Source organism: Gnatocerus cornutus, chromosome 3 (genome assembly GCF_029298725.1).
Source record: "Gnatocerus cornutus isolate USDA-ARS CGAHR chromosome 3, icGnaCorn1.1, whole genome shotgun sequence".
NCBI classification, from domain to species: domain Eukaryota; kingdom Metazoa; phylum Arthropoda; class Insecta; order Coleoptera; family Tenebrionidae; genus Gnatocerus; species Gnatocerus cornutus.
In genome coordinates this window covers 16,317,373-16,330,344 of record NC_142235.1, presented here as the reverse complement: position 1 = coordinate 16,330,344, position 12,972 = coordinate 16,317,373, and the positions used below count along the sequence as shown (strand labels likewise).

Genomic DNA, 12,972 nt, shown 5'->3' with positions numbered 1-12,972 from the left:
TACTAACCACTAATGACGAAATAATGACAATTATAAAAAACAAACTTTTATTTAAAAAACTGTTAATCAATCAGAATAACTGTCTTCTTGTTTTTCTTCTTCCGTTTTTTTATCTGATTGTTGTTAATTTTTTTCCTACTCTTATGTTTAAGTTTTCCGTTCTTCCTTAATTTGTTTCGTATTCTTCTCCGGCGCAGCCGTCTTAGTTCCTCGGTTTCTTCCTCATCTCCATCTTCCTCATCTTCGTATTCTTCTTCTTCTTCCGTGGTCGTCGTGGGTGCTTCAAAAACAAACTAGTTTTTATATTTTTCTTCTTGTTCTTACCAGTAGTGGTGGTAGCAGCAGCAACATTCCTTATGATGATGGTCAAAGGTCTCGTCGCGGTATTCCAAAAACAGCTCGGTTTTTTTTCATTTTTTGAATCATCTGAAACCAAATTAGTTACTTTAATTAGGAGTTTTTAGGATTTAACTTGCGTGAAATTAGGTAATTGGGGCTTCTAGATTCTGTCTGAATTATCCATAGAATTAGTATGGTTGCTAAGAGATATTGCATGGTTGTAATGGTTGGTGGAGAGGTGTGAGCTGTTATAGGCAGGATAATGGGCAAATAATAGACCAATTTGCAACTGGTTATTTACTGTCTCGTGACCTTTGTGTTAATTTTCTTTTATATTATTTCTGATCTGAGTAATTTTTTTCACAAAGAAGGCTTATAGACATTAGAAAAACACTTCTTTTTCTATTATACATCTATTATACAGGGTGTCAAAAAATACATCTATTCTAAATATGATCGACTCATGTTGTCAATTTCGCTGGTGTCAGTGAAATTGTAATCCCAATCAATTGGGATGACGCTACCATTTTCAAAATTCGGTACGGATGGCGATGGCATATATCTAGGTGAACCATCGGCAAAAGGATTGGAACCAAGCAGTCCTTTTCTAATGAATGGAGTTTTTTTAATCGTGGCATCAGATTCTTTTTTTGGTGTCTCTTTTTTCTTCTTGTGCGCCTTCACTTTCTTACTTTTCTTATTTTTTCCTTTATTCTTTTTGTTCGTCCTTTTTTTTGATACTTTTTTCTTCACCTTTTTCTTGTTTTTCTTCTTTTGTTTGGCACTTAATACAGGAATTTGAAGTGAAAACAGCAGCTGAAGTAGATACAAGAAGATGACCTTCAAATCCATTTTTGTGGAATGATTTTCCAGTTGCAGTAGTACCAAATTTATATGTTTTTTTTTATGCATAAAACACGGCAATAACAAGTAATTTCCTTAGGGAAATAGTCCATTATGGATTTATGACAAAACTTTATCGGACTAGTCGTGTAAAAACAATTCAGACTCGATTGTTTTGGAATGTAATTTATATTCTTTGTATCGATATTTTAGACACCACTTGAATGGAAAATGGATATTACGGCGCTTAAAGAGAATTCATCCTTTTCTTTCTTTGCTGTTTGCTTTAAATGTATTGGAAAGTGTTTACTGAGGAAATAGAAACAGTATTTTCCAATCTGCCATAAAATCAATATTGTATACTTTGCAGATAAAGCAACATTTGGAGTTACATAAATACTTTTGTATTTTATTTTTATTATGTGATTACATTAAGAAATATGAAGGAAATTGATTAAAACAGGGAAAAGAGAGTTTAATACAGTTGCGAGCAATAAATATGAGTCACAATTACCATATCATTTATCAATAGTTATACAAAGTAAAATTATAGAAACCCACATCGTCCGATGAGTTCAAACTTTGTGCAAAACGCATTACTGGTACCGATTCAATAAAAATGTCTTCATCAGATGAGAATGGTTTTATAGTTGTGGTTCTTAATTTCTTCTTCGTTTTGGTTCCCTTTTTGTTGTGATTCTTTCTGTTTCTTTTCTTTTTTCCTTTTACTTTTCTTCTTCGGTTGTTAGCTCCATCGCTCTCGAAAACCTAAAATTAATTTGTAGGGACTACTTTAATGGGTGAGACTTACTAAGGAGAGAACTAGAATAATCAGGAAGAAGTAAACTGGCTTCAGTTTCATTGTCGAATGTCGAGGTCTATCAAAATTTTGGTTAATATAGAGGCAAAAGCGGAACATAAAAAAAGTTTTAATGGTTCTGTCAATTGATAAAAACACGTTTATATGATTCTGTCAAAACTTTTCTGATTCTTGTATTTATTTTATTGTTATCGTTTTTTTTGCAGGGTTGAAGTAACTTAAGTTTTTTAATATTATTGTTTATTACAACGTTAAATCATTAATAGTAATCTTCTTCCAAGCTATACAACACTTCTGTCGAGTTCTCCTCTGTCAAATTCCATATTTCCGCTGAAACATTTAAAGCCACTTCCATTGACAACTCTGTAGAATTAGGTACCCAAGGATGTATTTCAGAATCTGGAAGAACTGGGAACGGTCGCCCTGTATCATTCACACCAGATTTATTATGAATGTCAAATTTCTCTTCAATTTTAATGCACTTCCATTTCATTGTTTTGGCTTTCTTTTTTGTTTTCGCTTTCTTCTTTGCTTTGCGTTTTCTATTAGCTTTCTTTTTTTTGAAAGTTTTCTTACCTTTCTTCTTCTTTGATCTGCGTTTCTTTTTAAATTTATGTTTTTTCTTCTTCTTACCATCACTTTCGAAAATCTATTAAAATTGTTGAGTTGAAGTTTACGATGGATTTATTACTTACGAATGAGAAGAGAGTCAAAAGTAGGAAGAGGATCTGTTTCAGATCCATACTGACAGTTTGGCAAAGATTTGGAGTAGTTTTATACCGCAAAACCGGAAATGTAGAAAAATTTGACGTATTTTGGTATATTTTGTAAAGAGGGCGCTAAATCTCTTTTGCTCTTGGATATTTTATCCAACAAAGATTGTTTTTTCACTTTATTGAAACATCTATTACTAATAACATCAAACAAATTTTAATCCATCAAGTCAAATTGTTCCAAATTGTACCAAATCTCTGTCGAATTAGCCTCAGTGAAATTCCATCTTTCCGTTGACAATTCCGTTCCGTTTTCCATCGAAAAATTTGGAATAAAACGTAGTGAACGACCAATTGGCATTCCATTTATTTTTGGAGCCCCAGGTTTGTTGTAAATATCGTGATAACTTTTCGGAGCTGTATCTTTGGTTGGTTTAGATTTTTTCTGTGTTTTCTTTTTTGTGGTGGTTTTCTTTTTAACTTTCGGTTTCTTTTTGGTCTTGCTAACTTTCTTCTTTGTTTTTACTTTTTTCTTGGTTTTTGCCTTCTTCTTTTTTGTAGCCCCATTGCTTTCGAAGATCTGCGAAAAATTGTCGGTTTTCGGAAACGTACAAATTTTTAACTTACAAGCGACAGGAAGGTAATCAATGACAAGAGGAGCTCTTTTAGTTTCATTCTAACTAAATCATCAGGTAATAAGAGCGGTTTTATAAAATGGGACCGGAAACAACAAGAAATTACTGAAAAGTGTATCAATTGTTGTTGTTTCGTTTCAATTTTTTTATTCTAGTGGGAAGTTATGAGAAAAGGTAAAAAACGAAATCTTTAATTCAGAGAGGTCTGTTGTATTGACATTAATGAATGAAACCAAAAATTGTACTTCATGCCAAACTATGCATCATATTTGTCATGTTAAAGTCTGTCGAATTCGTCGTTTCCAAAAACCAATCTGTAGAGTTGGGCATTGTAAGATTATAATCAAAGTTTGGAAATGATGGTAAAGAGCGGCCAAGAGGACGACCTTGGGGATCACGTGGAATATTAGGTTTGTCATAAATACTCGGGTATTCTTTCTTGGCAGTTTTCTTTGTTGGTTTTCCCTTCGTTTTCTTCTTTGACTTTTTCGTACTTACTTTTTTCATTGTTTTTTTTGACTTTTTGCTCACTTTCTTTTTTGTTTTTAGTTTTTTCTTGGCCTTTGTTTTTTTCTTCTTTTTTGTGGCTCCATCACTTTCAAAAATCTATGAAAAAAATTGAAAAATTTTGAATTTTTTTATTAAAAAGGTTTACTTACGGAAGAGAAGAGAGTAAAAAGTAGAATGAAAGCTTGTTTCAGATCCATTCTGACTGAACATGATAAAATCGGAGCGTGCTTTATAAAGCAGGACCGGAAAGAGTAATTTTTGTAATTTTGGGGGTAATTTTGATGTTGTTTTGTCGTTTAGTGTTCACAATGGAGCAGTTCAAAATTTAAATTCAAATTTTTCTGTGCTTAAAGTCGGGTTTTCAGTTGTTTTTTTAAGATCCAGTTTCTCTGTTTGTTGGAGTCTCAAGTTTACAGAATGTAAGTTGTCTAAATATTTTTTTAGATTTTTATTCAGTTTTTAACATTCTGATTTTTTTTATGCTACATGTTTAATTTGCAAATAATTTTCGTGGGCATCGTCCGATTTACACGATGCAATTTTTGTCACATTTGTCATAAAATTATGGAAACGTATGCAGTTTTGATTTTGTCCTTTTCAGTGCAGATTAGCAACATTCTTCTCGATTTTTAAAATTCTCAGTTTTATCTTTTTTTATTGTAATTTGTTCTTTTCTTGTATATTTTTTGAATTTTTTTCTATTCTTTGTATCTCTACGATCCAGTAAAATATCAGACATAAAAATAACAATCTTGCGCATTACGAATTTTTCGAAAGTGTTATTTAATTTTTATTGTTTATTTTTTATAAATTTCCGTACAACGAGCAAAGCAGCAAGGCATGGGCTACTTTTATGTTGTAGATTCCGTGGTTGTACTGGTACTCGGAGGAGGGCCGTTTGGTGGGGGACCTCTAGGAAAACCACCGGGTGGTGGACCTCGCTGGGGGTTACCGCCGCCACCGCCGCCAGGTGGACCTCCACGTTGAGATGCAACTCCCTACAATTACATATAAGTTTTCAAAGATTAAATTCTTTTACTCACCTTAACCACAGTTGAAACTAGTACCAAGGCACTGAGCAAAATCAGAAAATTCTTCATTTTTGATTAAAATAATAAATTTGTTTGCGCTTTTATATATGTTATAAAGCCAACAGAGCACAACTGTGCGTTCGTCTGTTAATGAGGCAACACGGAACTGGCGTGATAATAATAATAAATTTTATTATTTTTAATGGGAAGTTTGCAATTTTATGACTAAAAATACAATTATTTAGATTTTTTGACGTCATGTCTGACAATGCAGTGTTTATTATTGATCAACATAATAGGGCAAAAAAGGACTTTAAAATTCTCTTAATGAAGTTATTTTGCAACGTTGTATGAAAGATAATATAAATCTAATCAAAAAATTAAAATAATCAAACTATAATAAATTAGTAGAAATGTATTTCTGAATTATATTATCACTTTGAAGCGACTGGAATTTTGTTTGCTGTTCGGGCGTCTTAACAATTTTTACATGTTGGTAGCCCTGGAAAGTGTCACGATATAACCTTAAATTGTCAAAAAAAAAATTGACTCGTTTTTTTGACTTCATATAAATTTGTTTTTCCTCTATTACCTTAAGAACATGTCATTATGTCGTGTGCTTTTGAACTGCGAAATTAAATTGTACTCTTACAAGTAAATAAATAAAAGCGTATTTTGGGTTACCTATATCAAGTTAAATATTCAGTAGGGATGGAAAAAACGTCATCTATACGTCAAAAGTTAAGATGTTTAATTGGTTTTAGGTTAGAATTGCAAATGAGGATATTAAATTTATATACTTTAAAGCTTTTCTATCTGAACCCAACTTTCTTCTTGCTTTCTAATTGCCCTCGATCCTCCAGATCTCGGAAAATAATAAGGTTCGGGTTATAAAAATGTCTTCTCTCTATTATTTTATAATTACTATTTTAAGTTTCTGATTTTTTTTACTTTTTTAGGCCGATTCCTCCGATTTTTTTAACTCTTTTAGATTCTTTTTGTTTTCAGTTACCTTAGATTGTTTAGGTTCTACTTTGATTTTTTACTCTTTCGATTTTTTTGAAACGTTGAAGGATTCTTTGGATGTTTTGAATTAATTGTGAGACGTGTTAATTTGCTTAGTTTTATTTACTACCTACATTATTGCATAATTTATAATATTCATTAATCTTTTTTCATTTCTTTCGCTATTTCTTCCGCGGCCTTTTCCATCGGTCCTTTTCCCTTTGCCATTTCTTCCTGGACAATTTTTTCTGCGACTGGCCCTGACTTTTCTTTCATCTCTTCAGTTTTATCACACGGAGCACTTTCAACCTTAAAACAGAAATTACTAATTATAAAATCACAACGAAATTAGAAATTACATTTTGGATTGAAATCGCAACGACGAAAAATGCGACAAGTAACACTGCAACAAACTTCATGGTGCTTATATTATAATTTTTGGTGTCACTTTGATTCTATTTATACTTATAACTGACATATCATAATGTCATAAATTATTATTTTCCGTTAACAACTGGGGATGCTAATTAGTATAATTATGGAGGTGGAATTCTCGGATGTGTTGGATAATTGGGTAAATTGTAGTTGACATCGATTGGATTTTAGTTTTTTTTTTCTTGTAATTCGATGCACGAGCGACACAAAATACAATATAATTTGGCAGAAAAAATTGCATAATAATTATTGTAATAATAATAGCATGTTACAATACCGGTGAGTACTGTGTGGGGGTTTCCACAATTTTTTTATTCCAGATTCTTAAATAATTTAATTAAGTACATAACTTTTGGAACATTCCAAAAAAGTGTCAATAGCAATCTTCTATTTTTATCTTTCTTTCACTTGATAAATGTAATAATTCACAATTAGCGTCAAATTCTTTTTAAGAATGGAACACCTTTTGCAGACATTTATTCGAAAATCCCTCACAGCAGTCTCAATTAACTCCTCCAAAGATTAGCAATCACGAGGGAAATTTAGAGCATCTCAAATTAATTTATCGCTCAATTAAGGCACAAAGGATTATTGTAACATACACGGAACGCGTGAGTTCGCTCCATTTGCAATATCACAAATTGATAAATTAATCAAATTTATTCGAAATTTCAACAAGCGACCCAACTGGAATTAATTCCGTGGAGTGTTGGCTTTTCTTATCGCTGTTTCGACTTGTCCATGTCTGATTCCATGGCCGTGGTGACCATGAGAGCGATGGGTCTGTCCATGGGACACCCCTTTCTCTATGTTACCTTTAATAGTTCCTTCTATAACCGTGGCGTTTTTGGACATAAACTGTTTCAAAGGGTTCGTTTCCTGAAAAGTGTATTGAAGACTGGGGAAAGCGTGCAGTACTTACAGGGATGAAAATGGGGAAGACGAGGAGTAAAATAACAGCGACACCTCTCATCGTGACATTTTGTTACGTCAAAGTTTATTCATTACACTGAATCTTCATCACAATCTACATAATCTGGGAATAAGTATCCTGGGGGTGGTGTAGGGTAGGCGTCCGTCTCGTTGAACTCTGGAGGAAAATCACCGACCGTTATAGGGCCAGGTACTGATGCATAAGCTCCTGGCGGTAGCTGAGAGGCTAATGCTGGTCCTTTCGGTTTTGACTTTGCCTTCGTTTTCTTCTTAGCGTGCTTTTTGGCCTTGGCCGGTTTCTTGGATGACTTTTTTGATTTTTTTACTTTACTTTTCTTCGCCTTCTTTTTTGCTGCAGCGCATTCAACGAACTGGAAAGGAAAGGGTTGAAAGTGATGGCGATGTTTAAACAACTTACAAAATCAAGAAGGATGAGAAACAGGAAAAAGTAGATAAGTTTGAACTTCATGGTGGTTGAAGCATCAATGATGAGGAGGTGGATTTTTATTGGCGCTATTATTTGTGCATTAAGCTTTTTGTTTTTAATAGTGTTTTGGCGATGGTTTTATGATCTATGAATGGGGATAAATGAGCGAATTAGAAATCCAACAATAGTCTAAACAATCATGTCGCTTTCAAATTGTTAAATACTACTTATGTAATACAGTTCCGGTCAAAATGATTTTGAACGTCATTGTTATTTGATTGTGCTAAAGTGTGAGACACCCTTTATTTATTTTATTATTACTGTCACTTTTGACAACATTGTTTGAGTTACACATGTAAAAATGACAGTAATGCGTAGAATTTTTAAAATGTCGAAAAAATGACGTTTGGCCGGGACTATATTAAATATTTACCAATTTTGACAAAATATTTCATTTTTTTCATTAGTAATTTAAGAACATATCAATTATGTTGTCTGTTTTGAAACTGTAAATAAATTTCTCTCCTACAAGTAGATAGAGAAAAACGTATTTTAGGTTGCCTATAGTAACAACGGTTTATACGTCAAAAATTAAGGTATTTTATCGGTTTTAGGATAGAAATTTTTATTTAACAATTGCAATTGACGGCATTTATACCTTGAGGCTTGTCTACTTGACCTCAAAGTTTTCTACTTTTTTAATTTTTCTCGATTCTTTGGGTTCGGTAGTAACTGACTTTTGGGTCAGAAAAGTATTTTCTCTTACATGTTGTACATTTTTACTAGAACTAATATTTATTGAATTTTACTGCGTGGCAAGATTTTGGTACCCTCAAAACTGTATAAAATGCAATAAGTATCCCACATTTTTATAAAACAAATGCCGTTTACCGCAAGTCTCAAGTTATGGGGATGTCTTTTTAAAAATACCAATTTTTAAATTTCACTTTTAAATCAAGTAAGTTATGAGTATATTGCAAGTATTAAACCTTTTTGTTTTTAAAATAAGTTATTACACAGCTCAAGTACAATTTATTCAAAATTAGTGTAAAAAGTACGAATGTTTGTGAGTGTAAAAAATCGCATCAAAGTAGGGCGGTCCAAACCAATTATGATTTGTAAAGATTTTCATCTATTTTTTTTTGGATTGAATTTTGAATATTTATGACTATAAGTACGTTAATATCTTAAATAGACCTAAAAAACAAGTTTTTTTGTATGTTTTTTTAACTATTTTTCAAAGTGACATAACAAAAAATGATACGTGATACGAAGTTTTTGAGGTTAAAATATTGTTTGACACTTTGTTTAGATCACAAAACACCAACTTTCAAAAAAGGTACTCATAATTAATTCGAATTTGTCGCGCAGTCTTATTTATGCTTATTTTTTTCTTCATTTTCTGATGAGCCTGGTTCTTCAGATGGTAAAAAGTTATAAGAACTTTTTTCCAATTTGTTCTTTAGATCCGTTCCTCAAGTTTTTTAATAAAATTAGAATTTTATTGATACTGGGGATTATGACGATCTTTTCAGTTCTTTCGTTTTCATGAGTTTTTAGGATTTTTGTACATTTAAAATTTACAGGATTTAACTATTAAAAATTTTAAAAGCCCACACAATTCAGCAGAATCTAAAACAGATAAACTGCTTCTAGTTTTTCATGTCAATCTGAAACTTAGCCTATTTCTCAACGTGTTATGGGCTTAGCAGGAGTCATTCCGCGAGCGCAGCGAGCTAGGCCCGCATACCGAAACCGAGCCCCACTTTGCAGTTAAGTTCGTCTGAAAAATGACCACACATTCCCCAACACAAAGACGACAAGTTTTATTTCTCAAGTTAATCTCAAAACGCCTTTTATGTCTCATAGCACTGAGCCGTTAAGCCACCAGATCTCTCTTTATTTTTTCCTCTTTTTTATTGATCAACAAACGTTACGAATCAACAGCTGACTCAGTCTCAAAACTACCAGACGTGTAGTTCCAACTTCCACCATCTTCATAATCACTCGAACTTTGCTTCAAGTTAAACCCTCCAAATTTCAACTTAAAATCAGCTTCATCCAGACAAATACCATGCCACATCATCTTACAACTCCAATCCATCAGATGTCTTTCAATGGCATTTTGTGTTAAGACATGTCGTGCCTGCATTAACGCAACGTAATTATATCATGCATTTGATTAAAATTTTAATTACCTGAGTAGATGCTGCAATTACCACTCCAGCCATCATGACAAAAATACGTCTCATTTTTTGCGCGGGCTGAGCGCAGGTAATGGAATGAAATTAGCCGAACGGAGCGGAGCGGAGCGTATTTATAAATTGGCCGTAAAACGAGAGAGGGAAAGAAGACATAGTGCGAATCACGTGCATTTTTATTTTCTTCAGATTGAAGCTTCTGAGGAAGCTTCCGTTGGTGCAGCTTCTGTTGTTACAGTTTCTGTTGTTGCGGCTTCTGTTGTTGCAGTTTCCGTTGTTGCGGCTTCCGTTGTTGCGACTTCTGTTGTTGCAGTTTCCGTTGTTGCGACTTCTGTTGCGGTTTCCGTTGTTGCGGCTTCTGTTGCGGCTTCTGTAGCGGTTTCGGTGGTTGCAGCTTCCGTTGCGGCTTCTGTTGTTGCTTCGTCTGTAGATGTTGGAGGGCCATGCGGATGATGGGGGCCATGTGGAAAGCCGTCTGGTGGTGGTCCCCGCGGAAATCCATCTGGTGGTGGCCCTCGAGGGTGTCCACCCCCAGGTGGACCATGTCCATGTCCATGCGGAACTCCCTACAACTGTTAAAATTACACTCCTAAGCCTCAGGTTCAACTCACTTCAATTAAAGTTGCTAGTACCAACGCACTGGTGAAAATTACCAATTGCTTCATTTTTTGTTACAACAACCATTTCCGTGGTTTTATACATGTTTAGCACCATCAGAGCGGAACCAGTCAGTGTAATCAGACGACACGGATCTGGCGTGATAACTACAATAATAATTATTATAATGAGTATTTTAGTTTTGGTAAAAAATGAAATCCACCAAATTCTCCGCCATGTCTGGTAATCAAGTGTTGATCATTAAACATTATAAAACGAAGGGCGAAATGAGACTTAACGAGTTTAAAATTGCCATAACGAAATTATTTTCCGAGTTTGCATGAGCGACATGATGGCGATAAAATTTATTATGTGGAGCCCTGCAGAAGCCAATGAAAAATGACACGAAATAGTGGCGGAGGTGGTCAGGAAGTTAGATTTATTGCTTGACAGTGCCATATGTATCAATAATGAAATGGATGATCACATTGAAGCCACTGAAATTTAGTTTATTGTCACCGTACCGTCGAGCAAATAATTGAAAGAATGATCTTTATTCTAACGTTTTGTTTTTTTCCAGTTGATGATGCAGAAACGCGACATCGTCCTCACCGCCGTCTTCTCGAGCTTGGCCGCCTTGATCCTAATCGCCGGGATCGGCGCCGCTTGCTACTTCTTCCACAAACGCCGCCGTAAGCGCGATGAAGACGACGATGAGGACTCTCCGGACGCCACCAACAGCCGAGTCGAACCAGTTCATGAGAAGAAGTCGCGGCTCAACGGCTTCCTGAGCCTGAAGACGCCTCTAATATCGACGAAAACACTCGGGTAAGTCACAAACGCAAGAGCACTATTGTCGCTCCTTTGACCCTAGCATCGCCTCGAGATGTTGTTTTAATGGGACTTCAAAGCAGAGTTAATGGAAGCGGCGGTGTTGGAGACGGCGAAAGGGGTAGAATTTCACGAAAAATAAAAGAAATTTTGAGTTTTGGAGGCACAGAGGGTGCAGTGTGGCCCGCGCCAAGGGCGGCGGTATTGATCCTGCTGTGGCGGTGGCAGTGACTGAGAGCGTCGGGGGCGGCGCAATAACACATCAAATGCACGACTGGACCTCGAATAAACATAATTAAGACAACGTTTTTATTTGTGTTAACAACGCTCATTTGGTGGGGCTGCAATGGGGCTTTGTGCAGAAAATGGGAATGGGGATGTAATTAAATTAGGCATTATTTGATGATATTTGTTTTGACAGTCGAGCATCGATCCACAGGGGAGTTCAGAATGTAATAATTAGAGTTGGCGAATTTGCAGTTAACGAATTTTGAGAATTAATTATTTCATTAAAAGTTGCTGAATTAAACTCCTGAAATAAAATATGAAAGGTTAATTATTCATAGGGGGACAAAAAATTAATTAAAAAAAATTGATCGATTTGATGAAATTTTCGACTTGTTCTTTCGTTTTTCTAATTCTTTAATTGTTTATATTGTATTTTTTGTGTTCTTTTTTGGCTTTGGTTAAATGCTTAAGATTTTTTTGGATCCTTTGGAGTCTCTGGTCGTAGAGATTACTTTTAGCACCCTCTCATCCAGATAAAATTTTCTCCCCCAAAGCCCCGAAACTGATAAATAACGATATGTTTTACAACTAGTGCTAAAAAATCGTTATAAAAACGGTCATATTCCCAGATTTACGACCTGCTCCGACTGATATTTAGAAATATGTCTCAATAAAAGCCAGAAATTGCTTTCTTGTCAAGTACATACGCCACTAGTTTAAACACAACATAAAGTACCTTGCACATGAATCGAAATAGCAAAAGCTCAAGAGAGTAATTTCTCACTTGAAGAGAATACTGGCGACCAATAAATAGTTCTCTTGTTCCAATCTCGAGCGCATGAAAACAGAAAGAGATTACCCCAGGAAGTAGTTCCGGTATCGATTTTATTTAAAAAAACGGCTTTATTTCGGACCAAACTATGTTTCATTTTATTGAAAACCGGGAGAATGCAGAAAGTGCTGTTTCCACCACTCCAAATCTAACTTCCTTAAAGCTCTTCAAGCTCATCAGCTTAATTAGAAGCAGCTATACATAACGCGCGGTTTAGACGCTGATAATAGAAATCACGCTCCACCCCATAAATTATCAACACATTTCATAAATTGCGGCAAGTGCCTCATAAATCGCACCACCCTCTCCATTCCCAACAATTACCCTATCGAGCACCGAAAATTTAAATAACCTTCATAACTCCTCTCTTTTTTCACTCTTCAAGGATAATTTGTCTGGACTTGATGACTTAAACGTCTCGTTGGTGGCTTAAACCATAAACATTCTTCGTGGGAGGATTTGGAGAGGAGGGAAGGTTCAATCTGTCGAGAGCACTTGAAGAGCGTCTTTGTCCTTTACATGTCGAGTGATGTTATCGATGGAAATTGGATAGAATCGTTCCAATTTTTGTTGCTGTGTGGGTGTCAGGGAA

The 12,972-nt window shown here is 34.9% G+C and overlaps 5 protein-coding genes and 4 long non-coding RNA genes across 11 annotated transcripts in view; 1 reads left to right on the top strand and 8 right to left on the bottom strand.

Moving 5' to 3' along the window:
* The window catches only part of Syt7 (Synaptotagmin 7), a 180,903-nt gene that overhangs the window by 70,187 nt on the left and 97,744 nt on the right, over window positions 1-12,972 (top strand). For all 3 annotated transcript variants that reach the window (XM_088031961.1, XM_088031959.1, XM_088031958.1), the window contains exon 3: window positions 11,070-11,317. In XM_088031961.1, the coding sequence (XP_087888087.1) occupies window positions 11,073-11,317 (245 nt within the window). In that variant the 5' untranslated portion in view covers window positions 11,070-11,072. The remainder of the gene's footprint in view (window positions 1-11,069; window positions 11,318-12,972) is intronic.
* Window positions 63-555, bottom strand: LOC148177565 (uncharacterized). Its single transcript, XM_088032721.1, has 3 exons — window positions 477-555; window positions 325-426; window positions 63-280 (listed from the first exon to the last, which is right to left on the bottom strand). Exons 1-3 carry the CDS (start codon window positions 553-555, stop codon window positions 63-65), a joined length of 399 nt encoding a protein of 132 aa, XP_087888847.1.
* On the bottom strand, window positions 1,708-2,050 carry LOC148177564 (uncharacterized). Its single transcript, XR_015769790.1, has 2 exons — window positions 1,994-2,050; window positions 1,708-1,950 (listed from the first exon to the last, which is right to left on the bottom strand). It is a non-coding gene; the product is annotated as an uncharacterized LOC148177564 (long non-coding RNA).
* Window positions 2,913-3,418, bottom strand: LOC148177563 (uncharacterized). The gene is made up of 2 exons (XM_088032035.1): window positions 3,343-3,418; window positions 2,913-3,295 (listed from the first exon to the last, which is right to left on the bottom strand). The coding sequence occupies exons 1-2, from the start codon at window positions 3,388-3,390 to the stop codon at window positions 2,933-2,935; spliced, it is 411 nt and encodes a 136-aa protein (XP_087888161.1). The 5' UTR covers window positions 3,391-3,418; the 3' UTR covers window positions 2,913-2,932.
* On the bottom strand, window positions 3,540-4,058 carry LOC148177562 (uncharacterized). Its single transcript, XM_088032036.1, has 2 exons — window positions 4,010-4,058; window positions 3,540-3,956 (listed from the first exon to the last, which is right to left on the bottom strand). Exons 1-2 carry the CDS (start codon window positions 4,055-4,057, stop codon window positions 3,597-3,599), a joined length of 408 nt encoding a protein of 135 aa, XP_087888162.1. The 5' UTR covers window position 4,058; the 3' UTR covers window positions 3,540-3,596.
* Window positions 4,712-5,038, bottom strand: LOC148177561 (uncharacterized). Its single transcript, XR_015769789.1, has 2 exons — window positions 4,904-5,038; window positions 4,712-4,858 (listed from the first exon to the last, which is right to left on the bottom strand). It is a non-coding gene; the product is annotated as an uncharacterized LOC148177561 (long non-coding RNA).
* Window positions 6,001-6,364, bottom strand: LOC148177560 (uncharacterized). Its single transcript, XR_015769752.1, has 2 exons — window positions 6,256-6,364; window positions 6,001-6,205 (listed from the first exon to the last, which is right to left on the bottom strand). It is a non-coding gene; the product is annotated as an uncharacterized LOC148177560 (long non-coding RNA).
* On the bottom strand, window positions 7,301-7,752 carry LOC148177559 (uncharacterized). Its single transcript, XM_088032040.1, has 2 exons — window positions 7,683-7,752; window positions 7,301-7,635 (listed from the first exon to the last, which is right to left on the bottom strand). Exons 1-2 carry the CDS (start codon window positions 7,731-7,733, stop codon window positions 7,336-7,338), a joined length of 351 nt encoding a protein of 116 aa, XP_087888166.1. The 5' UTR covers window positions 7,734-7,752; the 3' UTR covers window positions 7,301-7,335.
* On the bottom strand, window positions 9,625-9,960 carry LOC148177558 (uncharacterized). The gene is made up of 2 exons (XR_015769788.1): window positions 9,890-9,960; window positions 9,625-9,837 (listed from the first exon to the last, which is right to left on the bottom strand). It is a non-coding gene; the product is annotated as an uncharacterized LOC148177558 (long non-coding RNA).

Coding starts and splice junctions, on each gene's coding strand:
- LOC148177562 (XM_088032036.1), bottom strand. CDS start 4,057: ATGGATCTGAAACAAGCTTTCATTCTACTTTTTACTCTCTTCTCTTCC. Junction 3,957..4,009: donor TTTTTACTCTCTTCTCTTCC/GTAAGTAAACCT, acceptor TTTTTTTCATAG/ATTTTTGAAAGTGATGGAGC.
- LOC148177559 (XM_088032040.1), bottom strand. CDS start 7,733: ATGAAGTTCAAACTTATCTACTTTTTCCTGTTTCTCATCCTTCTTGAT. Junction 7,636..7,682: donor TTCTCATCCTTCTTGATTTT/GTAAGTTGTTTA, acceptor TTTCCTTTCCAG/TTCGTTGAATGCGCTGCAGC.
- LOC148177563 (XM_088032035.1), bottom strand. CDS start 3,390: ATGAAACTAAAAGAGCTCCTCTTGTCATTGATTACCTTCCTGTCGCTT. Junction 3,296..3,342: donor TGATTACCTTCCTGTCGCTT/GTAAGTTAAAAA, acceptor AATTTTTCGCAG/ATCTTCGAAAGCAATGGGGC.
- LOC148177565 (XM_088032721.1), bottom strand. CDS start 555: ATGCAATATCTCTTAGCAACCATACTAATTCTATGGATAATTCAGACA. Junction 427..476: donor CCCCAATTACCTAATTTCAC/GCAAGTTAAATC, acceptor ATTTGGTTTCAG/ATGATTCAAAAAATGAAAAA. Junction 281..324: donor TGCTGCTACCACCACTACTG/GTAAGAACAAGA, acceptor TTGTTTTTGAAG/CACCCACGACGACCACGGAA.